The 20,364-nt window shown below is 45.1% G+C and overlaps 1 protein-coding gene across 3 annotated transcripts in view; it reads right to left on the bottom strand.

The window, feature by feature from the left end:
• Positions 1-19,631, bottom strand: part of ccdc50a (coiled-coil domain containing 50a) — a 68,713-nt gene extending 49,082 nt beyond the window's left edge. For all 3 annotated transcript variants that reach the window (XM_055645865.1, XM_055645866.1, XM_055645867.1), the window contains exon 1: positions 19,542-19,631. In XM_055645865.1, the coding sequence (XP_055501840.1) occupies positions 19,542-19,590 (49 nt within the window). In that variant the 5' untranslated portion in view covers positions 19,591-19,631. The remainder of the gene's footprint in view (positions 1-19,541) is intronic.
• Positions 19,632-20,364: the final 733 nt, after the last annotated feature.

Genomic DNA, 20,364 nt, shown 5'->3' with positions numbered 1-20,364 from the left:
ATGGAAATTGGGATAAGCGTGAGAGACATTTAGCATACTTCAGAATTCCAAAAGTGAGGAGAAATGACGGTAGATAGAAGCGAGAGCTGAAGGGACAACAACAGCCAGAGTGCTTGGCGAACATTGGCCGTTTGCTCACTGCATTTCATCAACAGTAAGGCAGTATTTGTGTTTTTTCTTGATTCCTTTGACATCTACAAAGTTTCAGAAGTGATAAATCTGGCTGTAATCTTTTTAAATCGCCCATGGTTCTCGTGGGTTTTTAAATGCAAAATGAAAACGCATCTGAAGAAAAGTTTACAGCCAGATTTATCACTTCTGAGAAATTTTAGATACCAAAGGAATCAAGAAAAAACACAAATAATGCCTTACTTGATGAAATGCAGTGAGCAAACGCGATAATTCCCAATATTTTCAATGTTTACCAAGCACTTTAGCTGCTGTTGTCCCTTCAGTTCTCGCTTCTTTATACCTTCATTTCGCTTCACGTTTGGAATGCTGAAGTTGGGTACAGGTCTCTCACACTTACCCCAACTCCCACAATTCTTTTCAGCACAAGAATTCAACATTTTGGCGGTTTTTAACAGGTAGGAAAGTACGCGTTTCTAGCATTATAACATATACCGGAAGTGACGGATGTCTTCCAGTTGGATTTAGCGGCTCCGTGCGTCGAGCACTATGACCCAGTGACTTTCGTGCAACCCTCCTATTGTGAATTAGAAAATCAGGCCTGGACAGCAGAGTAGTTTAACTGTGGCAGCAGTGGAGATTTTTTTTGGGGGGGGGGGTTCTTTTTAATGATAACATCATGAAGACATTCTACATCCAGGGTGGTAAGGTCACAGCCAGAGGACACAGGACACAGGACAAACAGGACACAGGACAATAAATCAGAGTGGACAGTGGGAGAGTGAGAGACAGGCAGACAGCGAGACAGGCAGACAGCGAGACAGGCAGACAGACAGACAGACAGACAGACAGAGAGACAGAGAGACAGAGAGACAGAGAGACAGAGAGACAGAGAGACAGACAGACAGACAGAGAGACAGACAGACAGACAGACAGACAGACAGACAGACAGACAGACAGACAGACAGAGAGACAGACAGACAGACAGACAGAGAGACAGACAGACAGACAGACAGACAGAGAGACAGACAGAGAGACAGACACAGACAGACAGACAGACAGACAGACACACACAGACAGACAGACAGACAGACAGACAGACAGACAGACAGACAGACACCTGTGGTAATCTAGAATAGTTTCCCATATTGCCCAGAAGTGTTTTGGAATCAGAATAATAGCTTTCACAAATAAATTACTGAAGCACTGGAAAAAGTAAAGCTCATTGCAGGCTCTGAGGAATAAGAAAGAAATGAATTGGAACATTTTCAAAACGCTTGCATAGTCACTGGCTGAATGATTTCCAGCTGTATAACACAATTCTGTAACGTTTCTATGTTGGTAAGTGGGCGGTTGGGATTGAAGGGGTGGGGCTGCACCACCTAGTAATGCTGAGAGTAAGTGACCATGCCAATGTATATTCAGCCTGCCACGGTGGAAACTAGCAAAAGAGTCAAGAGTGTTTAATTGTCATATGTACGAATACAGAACAATGAAATTCTTACTTTCAGCAGCATAACACGTCTGCAAACGCTGTCCTCAATAGATAATAAAACAAATAAAAAGTTAAATAAATAAAAATCCAATATTAGCGCAAGACAAAAAAAAAACTAAGTCCGAAGAGCAACCACAACAGTCCGTAGTTTGAAGTTTAGTTGGCGTTTGGAATATCAACATAAAGTCCTGGAGCACTTCAGCGGGTCAGGAGAACAGACAAATAATGTTTTGGATCGGGACCCTTCTTCAGACTTCAGATCCATAACGTTGTCTGTTCATTCCCTTCGCTGATGCTGACTGACCTATTGAGTTTCTTCAGCACTTTGCGTTTTGCTTAAGATTCCAGTCTCTTGTGCCTCCACAGAAGGGTGACTTGAAGGTGTTGGAAAGGCATCTCATCCCAACTGGGAAAGTCAGATCAGAGTAGTGGGTGGTCACTTCACAGTTTCAAAATTACCTTTAGAAATGGTTGGGGGAAAGAATGTGAAAGAAGTGTCAGAAAGACTTTAATTACTCAAAAATATTAAGAGAAGTATTGTAGCTGAGCCATTTGCCAAATGTAACAGAAAATAAGATAAGAGGCTCAAGAAAAATATTCAGGGTCAGAGAGGAGAATGAACATTGACTCAGAAATTAGTTCCTATTTAGAGCAGACGGACACAAAGATGCTGTAATCGGGAGCTAAAGATAAACTGCTGGACCTAAGCAGGCCAGGCTAACCCATTTGATCAACCCAAAACTTCAACTATACCTCTTCTCCACAGTTGCCTGGCTCACTGAGTACCTCCAGAAGTTTACTTTGTGCTCAAGATTCCAGTATCTGCAGTCTCTTGTGTCTCCAGGGTAATCGAGCCAACCTGTACAACAGCCCCTCAATTTGTTTCTGAAACTGAGGAAAGGACCATACTCCAATCTCATTGCAGGGTTTTTCCAGCATCTTCAGCAGTAAAACATTCCATTCAGTCAGTTACATCTCCACATGTCAGTGATAGCCCACACCTGAAGCTGTGGACTTGTGCCCCAAGCCAGGTCTTCACATTGCCCAGACTTCCCAATTCAATGGACATCTGAGGTGACGGATTACTGAAGCATCCACCAAACTGAGACCAAGGCCTTCTGCTGAAATGGATGAAAATTAGCTTATACTGATGTTCAAGGAAACAAAGGGATTATGCCCGGCAACCTGCTCAAGAGTTCATCTGCAAACAACTAATCAGATTAAGCAATTAGCTTTCCCTTGCTATGGAGTCTTACAGCACGGAAACAGGACCAACAGCCAAACTTGTGCATGCTGTCCAAGATGTCCCATCTAAGTTAGTCCCCTTTGCCTGCATTTAGCTCATCTTCTTCTAAAATCTTATCTATCTATCTATCTATCTATCTATCTATCTATCTATCTATCTATCCTATCTGTCTATCTGTCTATCTGTCCAAGTGTCTTGTAAATGTTGTTAGTGTACTTGCCTCCATTAGCTCCTCTAGCAGCTTGTTCCATATACTCACCATCCATATACTTATCAATTGGGTAATACCGAAAGTACACATTTTCAAAATTAGAGCTAGGCTATTCAAGAGTGACAACACAATACACCTTCAGCGGGGTGGGAGATTGCAACCTTCACGTGGTCCGCCCTGTTTCGACAAATACAATCAACCTGGCATGCACAATCAAATAAGATCAAATAGAACAAATGGTCCCATAACTTTAGGCTGTGCACGCAATACGCAAGAAGAAGACACCTTCAGCACCTTCTCATTCCAAAGTTGTCAAACTGATATTTCACAAGCACAGTGGGCTGTTCCAACACGGTGGTCGCGGTGGCGCAGCGGTAGAGTTGCTGCCTTACAGCGAATGTAGCGTCGGAGACCTGGGGTCGAACCCGACTATGGGTGCTGTCTACGTTCTACGTTCGGAGTTTCTACGTTTCTCCCCGTGACCTGCGTGGGATTTCACCGAGATCTTCAGTTTCCTACCACACTCCAAAGACGTACAGGTTTGTAGGTTAATTGGCTTGGTAAATGTAAAAATTGTTCCTAGTGTGTGTAGGATCGTGTTAATGTGCAGGGATCGCTGGTCGGCGCAGACCCGGTGGGCTGAAGGGCCTATTTCCGCATTGTATCTCTAAAGTAAACTAAAAAAAAAAAAAACAGCCAGACAAGTCACCCCAAGTGCAGCAAACTTTAATATGAACCATTTTGTGGTTTTATAAAACAAAATGTATTACTTTTTACAAGTTGTCATCCAGAAGATTTAACTCAGTATATCCAAGCCACAGTGTTTCTGCAAATGAGTCAAGCATTTACTTTAGCCACATCTCCAGATGCTGGGCTGGGTGTTTTCCAGAGGGTTGCTGCCTCAACTTGCTCATCAATGGGATTTCACCAAATCGACAAGGAGCTATCAGCAAGTGTCACCCACCGTGGATAGGTATTCAGTAATAGAATGAAATGGGTTCTGATCGACAGAGCACTCAAACACATCTGTGGCACGGGACCTAAAATTTTGACTGTATATTGTAAGCAATCTAGACTTATGATGGCAATTGCCGCAATGCAAATCACCCACACATATCCACAACCACAACCGACTGCGATCGTGACAACCATCCAAGCCCAGATGCTCAACGGCAATAATGTACTACTAATGCACACAGAACATACACGTTTCTGTATTGTAATGGGTCTAATTCGCTATTCAAAATCAGTGATAATTTTAACTCATCGAGTTAAATATAATTAATATTTCATTTGTGAATAACATGCCTTTAGAGTAGAATTGTACAACACAGTCTACCTAAATGCATCTTCATCATCACCATTGTCTCAACTTGCCATGCACATCTCCACAAATGTTTGTGTCATCCACAATCTTATTAACCAACCTATCTATATTTTCACCCTAGACTGAAGATGGGTCACAACATGTAACGTCGCTTATCCATCTCCTCCATAAATACTTCCTGAACTGCTGAGTTTCTCCAGCCCTTTGCGTTTCGGTCGATGCCAGCATCTGCAGTTCCTCATAACTACATTTTCGCCCGTCATTTATCACAAACATCAGAGGTCCCCACGTAGATCCTTGCGTTACAGACCTCCAAGTCCGAATAAAGTCCTTCCACCACTACCCTGTCTTATATGGATAAACCACGTCTGAGTCCAATCTACGAAGTCACCATTAATCCTATGCTTCTTAATCTTCGGGATCAGCCTACCACTTTGTCAAATGCCTTACTGAATTCCATAAACAACATGCACTGCTCTACCCTCATCATTCACCTTTGTCACTTGCTCAAAAAGATCAATCAATTTGTCAAAGCCTCATCAATCTCCCCTCTTTCCTCTTCTCAATAACATTGAATAGATCCCATCAGGTCTGCTCCTGCAATGTTTTGTTCTTTGTTCAATATTTAGTCAAGTCGAAATTCTCTCGTTTATCTTCTCTCCATTGTTACTTTCTGGTTTTTAATGTGTTAAATACCTTGGGATTCTCTTTAATCCAAGGTCATTTCATAGTCACTTTGGCCTCCTAATTCCCTGCTTGAGTTCTTTGCTGCTTTCTTTCTATTCCTCAATGCCATAATTAATTTCATCTCCCTCACGAGCTTCCATATGCTATTCTCTTTTTGACCAGATTTACAACCTCTCTCATTGTCTAATTAAATTTTTTCAATGTAAACGTCCAACACATTCAAGCCCCAACCAAACTAAGCCAAACCAGAAGTAAATACAAAACACTATGACAAATTATGTGGTGGAAATCCCCCGATATTCTAGAATGGGGATTCTTGCTAATCTCTTGAACAAAACATTTCCCTGGGGAGATTCAATGAAAGATATCAAACATTCTACTTGTTAGCTTTTTAGACTTTAGAAATACAGCGTGGAAATAGGCCCTTCAGCCCACCAAGACCATGCTGACCAACGATTAACCCATATATTAGCACTATCCTATACACTAGGGACAATTTTACAATTTCCAGAAGACAATTAACCTACAAATCTGTATGTCTTTGGAGCATGGGAGGAAACCGGAGCCCCCAGACAAAAGTCACGAGGTCACAAGGAGAAAATACAAACTCCGTACAAATAGCACCTGTGGTCAGGATCGAAGCCCCCTGTAAAGTACAAAAGTCAGCAGCGGCCTCGAGGTCCGCGTTTTACATTTTCTGTCTGTGAGAATGTAATACAAATCTCTCCGTACTGGAAACCCGACCACCGTCGGGTTTCCGGTCAGCCGAACGAGGAGCCCCTCCAACAGGAAGAAGCCGGGGACTCTGGTGCTACGACTCACCGTCGCCGTCGCGGGGCTGGCCGGTCCGGAGCTGTAAAGTGGAGGAGCGCTGCTGCTGCTCTGCTGCTGCTACCGGAGAGTCGGAGGCTCCAACGGCAGGTCTGTGGACGGCGGCACCGGGAGCCCGCGGGTCCCTGGAGGGAGACCGCTTTTCAGGGCTCTCGCAATTGCCCTTCGAAGACTCCGGGAGCTCCTAACATCACTGCCCAAGCTTAAAATGGGCGGGATATAGACGCCGGGGGCTCTAACAGCAATGTGCGACCTCGCACCACCCGGCGAGAAATGGCCGCGGGATAATCGCCATCGCCAGCCGGGGGCTTTGACTTTGACTCTGACATCGGGGGGGAGAGAGTGCAGTGGAGAGATAAGTTTATTTGGCCTTCCATCACAGCTATGTGATGGATGTTTATGTAAATTTTATCTTGTGTTGTTGTGTCTTGGGTCTATGTGTTTGTAATGTATGGCTGCAGAAACGGCATTTCGTTTGGACCTCAAGGGGTCCAAATGACAATTAAATGTATCTTGTATCTTGTATCTACCGCTGCACCACTGTGCCATCCTCAATTGCCCTTAACTCAGCTCTTGAATACAAGTAAAATGGGATATAGAGGATTCTAGGGAGAAAGATAACCACTTGGAAATAGGAGTCTCTGTGCACTCCAATAGTCAACTCTTTTACAAAGAATAAAAAATTGTCAACTCATGAAATTGTCCAGCCCAGCTCTAACTTCATAAGAATTTTATACCTTTAAAATAATTTCTCCTTCCAAATTAAAAGAGTGTTCTGCCTAGGCAGCTTGATGTATCCTCATAGAAGCATCCCACAAAACAAGTTGGTGAACCCTCATCAAAAAGCAAACAGCTGGATGAACTCCGTGGGTTAGGCAGAATCTGTGGAAGGGTCTGAATACGTGAAATGTCAATTTCCTTCCACAAATGTTGCCTGGCCCTCTGAGTTCCTCCAGCACTTTGTTCTTTGCACAAGATTACATCAGTTGCCTGTATCTCTGGTGAACCATCAATGAACTCCATCTGTCACTAACACATTCTTCATTGGCAGAATTTATATTCATAATTCCAAGTGCAGTTTCATCAGAGCGCGAGGACATTTCCCTGGAATGTTAACACTCACATAACCAAATCTTCTTCAATAAAAGACGACATACCTAATTCTACCTTCACATTCACTTTCAACAAGTTATGCACAAGGACATCAAAGTCCCTCTGAACATCAGCACCTTCCCTCAAGTTACACAATACCCCAAATAGATACAAACTGCTGGAGTAACTTAGTGCGTCAGGCAGCATCTCTGGAAAGCAAGGATAGATGGCATTTCCAGGTCAGAACCCTTCTTCAGAGTCTTCTCTTACCTATCCAGTCTGCAGAAGAGTCCTAACCCGAAATGCCACTTGGAGTCTGAAGTAGGGTCTCAACCCAAAAAATCACCTATCAATGTTATCCAGAGATGCTGACTGACTTGATGAATTACTCCAGCATTCTGTCTATTGTTTGTAAACCAGCACCTGCTGTTCCTTTTATCTCCCTTGCACAACACCCGCTCTTCTGTATTTTCTGAAGTGGTTGACTTCAGTTTTTCCATTATATTCCTCTCCTATTTACTTTACTGTCTCTATCCCCGATGCACCTCTGCATCCATCTCACAGCCTCCACTGGCACCCAGCTTGACACTACCAAATTCAGATTTAGGACTTGGAGGAACAACACCTCATATTTTGCCTGGGCAGCTTAAAATGCAGTGGTATAAACGTCGATTTCTCCAATTTCAAGTAGCTCCTGCATTTCTGTTCCTCCCCCCTCTTCCTCTACCCTACTCGTCCAACTAGTTCCAATGTTTGTGTCCTTATATCCCAGTCGTTAGTGCATCTTCCCCAGCCAACAACGGGCCATTATGGACCCCATCCCATCCTTCCTGAGGTCATCTGTTGCCGGCCCTATTTTGTTCTGACCTTTTCTATGTTTTAGTCTGAAAAAGGGTCCCAACCTCAAACATCACCTATTCCTTTTCTCCAGAGATGCTGCTTGACCCACTGAGTTACTCCAGGGTCTATTGTGCTTACCTTTAGCATTACTGACATAGACTGTGAACAGCTGGGGGCCCAGCACCAATCCCTGTGGTTCCTGTCACAGTCTCTCAACTGAAAAGTAATCCCTTTGCTCTGACGGTTTATTGCCAGACTGGTATGCTCCTTCATGCTGATTTAAACCAGTATATTAATCTTGCTTGCCCTATTGCAAGTCCAGTGAAAGTGCAAATGCATCACCTCTAGTGGTTAAAAAAAAAATGAATACAGTTGTCCAACATGACTTCCCTTTCAGAAATCCATGTATCCTGACTGGTTGCAATTCCAATACACAGGAACGCAAGAGGCTGTCGAGAGTGGTGGACTCAGCCTGGTCCATCACAGCCCTCCCCACCATCAAAAGCATCTACACCAGGCACTGCCTCAAGAAGACGGCGTCTATCATTAAGTATCCCGACCATCTGGGCTGTGCCCTCTTCTCGTTGCTATCATTGGGCAGGAGGTACAGAAGCTTGAATTCCCACACACCAGGTTCAGGAACAGCTACTTTCCTACAACCATCATGTTCTTGAACCCACCTGCACAAGCCTAAGCCTGCCCAAGGCAGCACTACGGACCACCTCTTTCACTACCGTAGACTTGGATTTCTAATTGAGCTTTTTTTCACTGGTCTTTTTTTAATTTTTTTTTAATAAAAGACTTTTTCCGAATACTCATTCCAAAAACCCACCACACTCTGTGGGGGAAAAAAGGTGCCCATCAAGTTCCGAATAAATCTTTCCCCTCTACCTTAAACGCATTCTCCAGTTCTTGATTCCCCAACCCTGTGCATTCACCCCCCCCCCCCACATCCTGGACTTCAGGAAATATCCTAGCCTGCCCCACCTCTCTCTTAACTCAGGCTCTCACGCTCGAACAACATCCTCGTAAATCTTCTCTGCACTCTCTCTAGCTTGATGGCATCTTTCCAAATGGCAGGGTGACCATAACTGAACACAATACTTTAAGTGCAGCCTCACCAATGCCTTGTACAGCTCGAAACACAACGTCCCAACTTCTATACTTATCTGACAACCCTTCTTCGCCACCCTATCGACTTGTGATGCCACTTTCAGGCCACTATGTACTTGTACTCTTAGATCCTTCTGTTCTGCAACACTCTGAAGGGCACTAACGTTCACTGTGATGGTCCTGCTCTGGTTTGACTTCCGAAAAGCAACACCTCACATTTATCTGCATTAAACTCCATTTGCCATTCCCCAGTCCTCTTACCCAGCTAATCAAGATCCTGCTGTAATTCTTGATAACTATCTTCACTGTCTAACTTATTTTCGTGCCACGTGTCAGCTAACCTTTACAACCTCCAAAACTGGCCTTGTCCAAATTTAGGAACTTAACATGGACCAATCCTATCTTTCCCCATAACTATTTATAAAACTAGTATAAAAATGGTCACTGCTCCAAAAGTGCTCTTGCACTAACCCTACAGTCACCTATTCCTTCGCTCCATAGATGCTGCCTCATCCGCTGAGTTTCTCCAACATTTCTGTCGACCTTCAATTTTTCCAGCATCTGCAGTTCTTTCTTAAACATCCAGTATTGCGTCCTCTCTAGTGGGGTCCTCTCTATATGGATTGATGGCCCTGTACCACTGTACGAGTTCATTCAAGTGCTCTCCCGAGTTTAAAAAAAAATCAAACTCCTGGTAAGCACATAGAATGAACGTATGGGGTACGTCGGAGCTTGGGGACGTCTCTTAGCGGCTCGTAACGCTAACGGCAGGTACTCTGGAAACGCGGTAAGCTCGGGAAGACTTGTGAAGATTTTTCAACATTGAAAATGTCCACGAGAGCCCCGAGTACAGACGAGCGGCCATTACCGTAAATCTCCGAGTTTGAATCAGGGCAAACTCGGGAGAACTCTTTGAATGAACTCGTACAGTGGGACAGGGCTTTAAGGAAACTTTCTCGGACAGGCTTGGGAAATTCCATCCCATCCAAGCCCTTTGCACTGTGGTTGAACCATTCAATATTCGGGAAGTTAAAATCTCGTACTAATACTACACTATTATTCTTCCAGTCAGTCTCAGATTTCCCTACTCATCTGCCGCACAAATTCTAATTGACAATCAGGGGCTCCATGATACACTTCCAAAGTGATCACCCGCTTCATGTTTCTACGTTCTATCCATATAGCCTCACTGGACCATTGCCCAAGAATATCTTGTACTGTTGTTTTGACTTCCCCCATCGACTTACAGTGGGAAATATCAGTGCTTTTCTAAAAAAACACAGAACTGTCGAGTCCAGAGTTTTTATTTGAATTTATCACAACATTTGCAGGAAGAACATAGTCAATTATAAAATGATAAATGTGATCATAACTTGAGATAATGCTTAGAGTTCACGTCAGCTTATTTTCTACTTGATTATCTTCAAATGAATCTGAAACAAAATCTAAAGTTTGCAAATTTTCAGCCCTCTCATGGCTGAGTTGCATGAGATCAGTTTATGTGGTAATCTGCTTTCACGCCAACAGTCTGGAACACTCCCACGGAAAGCAGTCAGCACATTTACAGTTTCCTTTGCACTCGAATGATATCCCTGTATCTCCATCGGTGAACCCATTTCTAATTGCTAACCCTGGTCCCGTCTGATCACCATCTCGGCCCTGATCTGTGATTCCAGCGGGGAAGGTGTCTCCCTGTAGTTTGTCCACCCTTCCCCCTCTGAAGGAAGTAGTCTTGTTGCAGTGAACTATTCAACATGCCAAACCTGACATCAAGTGACACACTGGAAAGTTGTGGTAATGAGGAAGAGGATTTTTATAAATTTACTGGCATCGCTTGCTTTGTCTACACAAAATGAAAGCTCCTTTCTGTGAAACAGCAACAAAGGGGGTTCCAACTTGGTACGTGGTCAATGCTGGGAAGGTTGACATTTACGGACTATCTTTATGTGCTGGAAGGTTTCTCTAACTGCTGCAGTCTATGTGGTGATATTGCACCAGACTGGTTAGGTTAGGAGTGGTAAAACTATGATCAAGAGAGTCTTATCATACAATGCAGGAAGAAGCCCTTCCGCCCAACATGTTCTTGACGAACAAGCTGCTTAAGCAAACTGAAGGAACATCACCTCGTATTCCACTTGGGTAGCTTACGATACCAGCACTAAATTCTCCAATATTAGGTAATACCTCCCTCCCCCCCCCCCCCCCCCCCCCTCCTTCTTTCCTGTAACCTCCACCCCTACCTCAGTGCACACCCATTCTTCCCACTATCCCACTCCCGCCCACTCTCCCCAATCCCCTTCACCTACATCCCCTTCCTCTGGCTTTACATTTCACTCCTCTCCTTATTTGATTACCTTTTGTCTCCTTTTCATCTCTAGCCTTTGTCCATCCATCTGCCAATCAACTCCTCCACCCCGCACCATCTGTATCCACCCAACTCTTGCTAGGCTTCTTGCCCCCACATTTTCCAGCTTTTTCACCCCTACTACAGTCAGTCCAAAGAAGGGTCCCGATCCAAAACGTCATCTATCCATGTTCTCCAGAGATGCTACCTGCGCACTGAGATTCTCTAGCATTTTGTGTTTTGCTTAAGCAAGCCAGTCCCACGTGGCTGATATCCCTCCAATCCATGTACCTGTTAAGTGTCTCCTGCCTTCGCCCTTTAACTTTTGACTAATCCAGAATCTGTCAATCACTACCTTAAAAGTATACATCGATTTGGCCTCCACACCATTCTGTGGCAATGAATTCCACAAATTCACCACCACCATCCTTATCTCCTTTCTAAAAGTACGGCCTTTTATTCTGAGTCTATGGCCTCTGGTTCGAGACTCTCCAACTGGAGGAAACATCCTCTGCATTTCCACTCTATTCAGGGTAATAACATCATTCCTATAGGTTTGGGTTATGGATAGTTTTCAGTAATAGAATCCTGCCACAACATACACTCATTACTTCATATGTGAAGCAGAAGTTCTGCTTAAACAGTCTTGATTAATCTAGCAAAGCTTCAGAATGTCTCTCATCAGCAGAATTCCAGCTCCGGTTCACCACGCTTGAACCTCGAAGCAGTTTTGCGGCAGGGAGATTCAGGAAGAACATCTGGAGGTTTGTTTAACTTGACTGCCCAACAGCATTAATCAGAGAAATAGGTGATTCGTTCATCGCTGGTCAGTAAAGGGACATTTCATCGAGCAGCAGGGACAGAAATTGTCAGAGTTGTTGACAGTGAAGAAAGTTGTCAAAGGATACAGTAAGATTATAGATCATTTGGAAAATTTGGCTGAGAAATGGTTTAATCTTGATAGGTATGAGGTGTTGCAATTTGGGAGGTCAAATGTAAGGGAAAGTACAGAGTAAATAGCAGGATAGGACCATTGATGTACAGGAGATCTTAGAGTCCAAGTCCTTAGGTCGCTAAAAGTGTCAACAATAGAGGATAGGGTGTAAAGAAGACATACGACATACTTCATCAACTTCATCAGGTAGGACTAAGTATAAAACCAGTAAGTCATGTTGCAACTTTATAAAACTGTGTTCAGCCACGTTGGGAATATTGTGTGCAGTTCTGGTTACCGCATTACAGGTAACATGTTTTTTTGGAGGCTTTTGAGAGAGTGCAAAAGGGATTTATGAAGATGCTGCCTGGATTAGAGGTTATTAGCTACAATGAGGTTGGGTAAACTTGGATTGCTTTCTCTTGTCCATCAGAGACTATGGGGAGACCTGATGGTATATAAAATTATGAGGACCATAGATATAATGGATAGGTGAAAGGTGGGGGTGGGGGGGGGGGGGGGGGGGGGGGGGGTGGGCATCAAGCTGGCAAGTTTATTTTACATAAAGAGTAGTGTGGGTCTGGAACTAGTTGCCAGGAAAAGTATCTGGTGGAAGCACCATATGAAAGTGGTGTTTAAGAGGCTTTTAGACAGGCACGAACAGGCTGAGATTAGATGGATATAGACCAGATCCAAGCAGATGGAATTAGTTTAATCTGGCATCATGGTTGGCAGATATTGTGGATCAAAGAGTCTGTTCCTGTGCCTGTTCAATGCTCTACATCTGAATTAAATCTTCCCTCAACCTTTGGTTCCAAAAAAAAAACAATGCCACTCTTTCTTGTGGTTGCAATGTTCCAGAAATCTCCTCTGCACACTATTCCCTGTGCATTCACACCTTTGCTGCAATGTGGTGACCGGAACAGAACGCAATGCTCGAGCTGTGGTCTAACTAATTAACCTTTCATATCCTCTGCCTTGACTAATAAAGGAAAAAAAAACATCCATCGCTTTGACATTATTAACCAGCCCGAGCCTCTAAGGTTCTGTGGCAGATATTTCAAAGGCATCTGCTCCTCCACACCACTTAATAGCCTTAATTTTGCTCGGCACTCCGTTAAAGTTCCACAGTGTGCCAGTGTTACACAACTACAGACTTGTATTAGTTACCACATCATGCAGTGACAGACTGTTCCAACACCTGCTTCACCAAGGTTATGTGGCAAATACGTACAGTACTAATGCAGTACCATCATCACATTGCAAAGGACCTGCACTATATTCTACAACCACCAGCTCTACATCCCCGTGTGGAGACAGACCTGTACAAATCACTGTTACCTCAGTATTACACAAATAATCAAAATTACAATCCAGAGGAAACATCCCAACACCAAAGGTTGTATGTCCATTTCCCTCCATCGATACTGTCTAACCTGCTGAGTTCCTTCAGCAGATAGTTTTATCCTCAAGAATCCAGCATCTGCAATCGCTTGCATCTCCATTCCTGACTTCAAATTCACTGCATTCCCTGTATTTAATTCTTACACCAGTTTTCATAATACAAAGCATTACTGAGCTTGGTGGAAGGTGGAAATCAGTGTGGATACACAAGAAACTGCAGATGCTGGAATCCTGAGCAACAAACACAGTGCTGGAGAAACTCAACGGGTGAGGCAGCATCAGTGGAGGGAATGGATAGACGACGTTTTGGGATGAGATCCTTCTTTAGGTTAGAGAAGGGTATGAGGAAGGGACCCGACCCGAAATGTCACCTGCTAATCCCTACATAGATGCTACCTGACCTGTCCTCCTGCAGTTTGTTGGGTGCTCAATGTGTGGAGTGCTTGATGCCTCTCATCCCTGTTAAATTACCCCATTGCTGTACCCACAAATGAAAATCTAAAAATTGTTGGAAATCTGAAATGAAAATAGAAAATATTAGACAGATGGCTTGTGTGGATGTTTCCACAGTTTTCTGTTTGTATTTCTGCACTCATGGGTACTGTACCCCAACGTAATCCTACTACCAACATCGATGGTGTAATGGAGGGGGTAAGCGCGATGAACCCACCATTACAAAGGGCAACCAGGTCCCACCCACCATTCACTTCCATTGTAATGTCAGTGACAGTACAAAAGTATGATCAAAATTAAAAATATCTATGATAGACACTAAATGCTGGAGCAAGTCAGTGGATCAAGCTGCATCTCTGGAGAAAAATAATAGGTGATGTTTCAGGTCTTCAGACTCAAGATATGCCTGCTTTAAAGAGGTTCTCCAACAGGAATTCTGCAACACCCTCTCTCGCTGCCACTTTGATTGTCTGAAGGAGGGACTTGACCTGAAACATCACCTATTCCTTTTCTCCAGAGATGCTGCCTGACCCGTTGGACTGTTACTCCAACATTTTGGATCTATCTTTGGTGTAAACCAACATCTGCAGTTCCTCCCTACACTACTTCAAAATATCTACATTTTCCAGCTGGAGAGGACAAAGAAAAGAACATTATCAAGGGTCAAGAGTGTTTAATTGTCATAGGTACCAACAACAGAATAATTAAACTCTTTCTTGCTGCAGCATAACAGGCCTGTAAACAATACGCACAGATCATATATAATAAACAAAAATGCAATTAATTTATAACCACAATACTAGTGCAATTTAACCAGAAGTCTTCCACGTGTTCAGATGAAAAAATATGAACATCAAGCACTTGTAAATCCGGTGCCTGTAACAATGTGAGGTTTGGTCAACGTCCTATCTCACATCATCAAGAGACAATTCTTTCCTGCAAGATCACTGCTAGAACCGATCACAATTGAGGTTGAGGAACATCAGAGCCAAGCTTGAGGGCGCTGAGACATTGCAGCAACTTGCTCACGTTTGAGAAAGAAATTAAAACACTGCAGATACTGGAAATATGAAAGAAATACAGAAAATGTTGGAAAACCTCTCGGTCAGGCAGCATCAGTGGAGTGGGAAAATGTTAACGATTCTGGTCAAAGAACCTTCGTCAATACTTCTGATGAAGTACCTTCAACCTGAAACATTAAAGGGCTTATCCCACTTAGGCGACTTTTTCGGCAACAGCTGGAAAATAGGCTGTCACCACATGGTCGCGGGGGTGACACGGCGTGACGCCTGTATTGTCGTGAGCTGTTGCCTCAAGTATTGTGGCCTTTTTCTTGTCACAGCTACTGAAGCTTCTCGGCAACAGTTAGCTTGACGTAGCGTGACTTCTCCTGGCGTAGGCACTGTCGTAGGTTGTCGCCAGGTTGATGCCATCTGATGTCGGCTGTCGCCGGGTGCTTACTTCAGTGAATTCAAGTGGCAGCAGCCTATGTCATGCTACATCAATCGGCGACAGTATTGGCGTCACGAGAAGTCACGTTGTGTCATTTGAAAAAATGTGCACCGTTCCACCGGTCGTCAGTTGACGCCGTCAGGGTCGTAGCTTGTCGCGGGCTGATGTAGGTTGAACGGATGTCGTGGGCTGTCGACTATATCGTCATAGGCTGTCGTGCGTGTGGTTGACGTCGCGTGTCGCAAAGAATTGGGACGCCGGTTGATGTAGCTTGATGTCGACTAGGTGGCAGTCTGTTGTAGACATTGTCGTAGGAGGCCGGTTTCTCGGCGTCACGCCACGACAGGGACTGTCGCCGGCTGTCGCCGAAAAAGTCGCATAAGTGGAACAGGGCCTTAACTGTTTGTCTCAGATGCTGACCGACCTGCTGAATTTTTTTCCAGAACTTGCTATTATTCCTCTGAAGATGGTGCTGTACTCTGAGATCATTGGCCGGATATATCTACTGGTGGTGGAAATACGGCTTGGAGTGTCTATCACGTTCCCTTGCCTCAGTCGTCTTGCTTCACGCTGGCTGAGCCTCACCAAGACATTATTGCGCTGAATTTATTTTTGGTGATTCATATTAGGAAACATCAGCGAGAGATGTTAGCCCTGGGCTTCCCAAATAAATCTGACCACAACCACAGAGAATTCCCTGGCTGGTTTCTAGCAGTAACGCATGACCCTCTCACATCATTCACACCTCACCTTAAACCTATGTCCTCTGATTCTCGATAAAGTAAATCTTCAACCTCCTATGCCCCAAAGACAAAAGTCCCAGCCTATCCCAACCTCGACCTATACCTCAAGCCCAGGTAACATCCGGGTGAATTTCTGCTGCACCTTTTCCAACTCAATAACACAAAATGCTGGAATAACTCAGTGGGACCGGCAGCATCTTTGAAAGAGAGGGACAGGTGACGTTTCAGGTCAGGTCATCAGTCCAAAGAAGGGTTCCAACCCAAAACGTCACCTATTCTATTTCTCCACAGATGCTGCTTGAACCACTTACTCCAGCATTTTGTGTCTATCATCGGTATAAACCAGTATCTGCAGTTCCTTCCCACACATCTATCGTGTAGCTTGGTGACCAGAACCACACGCAGATAGTGGAACCAAGTCAGAAAATAAACAGTAGGGTCACATGGTAAATGATCTTCGGATGAGAAGTGGGCATAATTGGAAACAAATTTTTGTGAACAATTATAGCATGAAATTGACACTATTTGATAATAAGTTGACTTTGGTTATTGCGCAAGGTCAGTTGGTAGCGCGGGAAGACACTGTCCTTCATCACAACTGTTGCCGTTTGAGGCAAGGAAGTGAATGCATCCTGATGTGGCTGTCAGTGGCACAGATGGCGTGCACAAGCCAGCCCTAAACACCCACATCACATTTGGACATACTGCCAGACCGCACAGGAGTCAGTCCCAGTTCAGGGAGTCATATACAGTGCTCTCCATAATGTTTGAGACAAAGACCCGTCATTCATTTATTTGCCTCTGTTCTCCACAATTTGAGATTTGTAATAGAAAAAAAATTCACATGTGGTTAAAGTACACATTGTCAGATTTTATTAAAGGGTATCGTTATACATTTGGTTTCATCATGTCGAAATTACAGCTGTGTTTATACATAGTCCCCCCCATTTCAAGGCACCATAATGTTTGGGACACATGGCTTCACAGGTGTTTGTACTTGCTCAGGTGGTGTTTAAATGCCTCCTTAATTCAGGTATAAGAGAGTTCTCAGCACCTAGTCTTTCCATCACCTTTGGAAGCTTTTATTGCTGTTTATCAACATGAGGACCAGTTGTGCTAATTAAAGTCAAAGAAGCCATTATGAGACTGAGAAACACGAATAAAACTGTTCGAGACATCAGCCAAACCTTAGGCTTACCAAATTCAACTGTTTGGAACATCATTAAGAAGAAAGAGAGGATTTGTGAACTTACTAATCACAAAGGGACTGGCAGACCAGGGAAGGCCTCCACAGCTGTTGACAGAATAAATATCTCTATGATAACAAAATATCCTCAAACACCTATTTGACATATCATAAACACTCTTCAGGAGTCAGATGTGAATTTGTCAATGACCACTGTCCGCAGAAGTCTTCATGAACAGAAATACAGAAGCAAGATGCAAACCACTGGTTAGCTGCAAAATAGGATGGCCAGGTTACAGTTTGCCAAGAAGTAATTAAAAGAGCAACCGCAGTTCTGGAATAAGGTATTGTGGACAGATGAGACGAAGATTAACATATCAGAGTGATGGCAAGAGCAAAGTTTGGAGAAGAGAGGGAACTGCCCAAGATCCAAAGCATACCACCTCATCTGTGAAACATGGTGGTTATGGTCTGATGGCAGTAGCATAATGAATTTTGAAGTGTATAGACACATCCTATCTACTCAAGATCAAATTAAATGCCTCAAAACTCATTGGCCGGCGATTTATTCAACAGCAAGACAATGATGTCAAACATACTGCTAAAGCAACAAAGGAGTATTCCGAAGCTAAAAAATGGTCAATTCTTGAGTGGTGAGCATGCCTTTTATATGCTGAAGAGAGGAGACTAGTCCCCAAAACAAGCATTAGCTAAAGATGGCTGCGATATATGCCTGGCAGTGAATCACCAGAGAAGACAACCAGCAACTGGTGAAGTCCATGAATCACAGACTTCAAGCAGTCATTACATGCAAAGGATATGCAACAAAATACTAAACATGACTACTTTCATTTACATGACATTGCTGTGTCCCAAATATTATGGTGCGCTGAACTATGTAGAAACACTGCTCTGAACACAGAATATAAAGAAGGGTCTTGACGCAAAACATCACCTATTACATCTATCTAGAGAGGCTGCCTGTTTTCCTGAGTTACTCCAGCATTTTGTGTTTAAAATCACTTCTACTAACACAAGCTTCTACCAAATTTGAAAAAGAATTCTCCAACAGCACTGGTGGAATTTGAACCCATATTTAGTATTGTTTGTGTTAGATGAAGGATGGGGAGATTGGGTGAGTGGTGGGGAAGAGATTGGGGAAATTGGGTGGGTGGTGGGGGAGAGATTTGGGAGGGGGGGAGATATGGGGGGTGGGGGGAGGGGGGGAGATTGTGGGGGGTGGGGGGGAGTTTGAGGGGGTGGGGGGGGGGGGGGGGAGGTTTGGGGGGGGGGGGGGGGGGAAGGGGAGGGGGGGAAAGGGTGTGGGGGGGGGGGGGGGGGAACACCTGCGGTGAGAAGGTTAGGGGTGGGGGTTTGGGGGGGGGGGGGTGGGGGAGAGGTTTGGGGGGGGGGTGGGGGGAGATTGGGGGGGGGGGGGGGGGGAGAGATTTGGGGGGGGGGGGGGAGATTGGTGAGAGGGTGGGGGAGAGATTGGGGGGAGGGGGGGGTGATTGGGGGGGGAGGTGATTGGGGGGGGGTGATTGGGGGGGGGGGGAGAGATTGGTGAGGGGGGGGGGGGGAGGGCTGGAGAGAGTTGGAGGGGGTGGGGGTAAAGAGAGGAGGGGGTAAAGAGGTGAGGTTAAGAGATGATGTGGTCAAGAGAAGATGGGATTAAGAGAGGAGGGGTAAGAAAAGAGGAGAGTGGAAGGAAGGGGGAAGAGAGGATGGGGGGGATAAAGAGGACAGGGGAGAAGATGAGATGATAGAAGAGAACGAAGGGGAGGAAGATGGGGGGTGAAGCGGAAAAGCGGGACGGATTGAAGAGAAAGGTGAAGCAGGATGGGAAAGGGAAAAAAGAGAAGGGGATGAGGTGGGAGAGGAAAGAAGGGAAGGATAGAGGGGACATAAGCGGTGGGGGAGAGGGAGGTAGATAGGTAGACAGATGTTGGGAGGGGATAAACAGATGTTGGGAAGAGATAAACAGACGTAGGAAGAGGGTAGACAGCGGTAGGGAGGGGGTAGACAGAGGTGGTGGGGGGCAGACCGGCTCCTACCTGCGTTGACGGCGGGGAGGTTGCTCTGGTCGATGCTGAACTCCGCCATGGCGCTGCTCGTGACCGTCTCCCGTGCGCGGCCCCGCCTCCCGTCCCTCCCCCCTGCCGCCGTGCGCGTCCCCGCCTCCCTCCTCCCCTGCCGCCGTGCGCGTCCCCGCCTCCCGCCGTGCGCGTCCCCGCCGAGCCCCACTCACGCGCACGCTCGGCGCGTAACCGGTCAGCGGCTTCGAAACCAAAGATCCTATAGCAGCTATAAGCTCTTTGTTCGAAACCGCGGCCTGCAGGTCCGGCAACAAGGAGGAGAGATAGGGGAGGGCAATGATTATAGAGGAGCGCTCCTCTAGTATCTTTGGGGGAGGGGAGTGAGTGAACGGGAGTGACGGAGGTCACTAACTCAAGAGGAGAAGGTGAGGAGTGATGGAGGTGACAGATTCATGAGGGAAGTGAGTGGATGGGAGAGTGATTGAGGTAATTAACTCATGAGGGGAGGCTGGAGATGTAATGTATGTGACTCGTGAGGAGAAGGTGAGGGAATGATGGTGGTGGGAGACTGATGAGGGGAGGGTGGGGAGGTCACACTAACTCATGACGGACAAAGTAAAACGTTTTCCTCAAGCAGAGATGATAAGACAAGCATGCAGAGATTAGGCTGAAAGGGGTAGGAGTTTTAGAGAGGACCTGAGCAGGAATCTTTCCTCCAGAGGCCGTTGTGAGAACTGTCAATGAAAGCACCCGAATGGGGCAGGCAGAGAAGTCTGCGGACTAAGTACTGGTCAATGGGGTCAGTACAGATGAATGCTTGATGGTCGGCATGGACTTGATG

This window comes from Leucoraja erinacea, chromosome 14 (assembly GCF_028641065.1).
Source record: "Leucoraja erinacea ecotype New England chromosome 14, Leri_hhj_1, whole genome shotgun sequence".
Taxonomy (NCBI): domain Eukaryota; kingdom Metazoa; phylum Chordata; class Chondrichthyes; order Rajiformes; family Rajidae; genus Leucoraja; species Leucoraja erinaceus.
The sequence above is the reverse complement of the archived record's forward strand: the minus strand, read 5'-3'. Positions and strand labels throughout refer to the sequence as shown.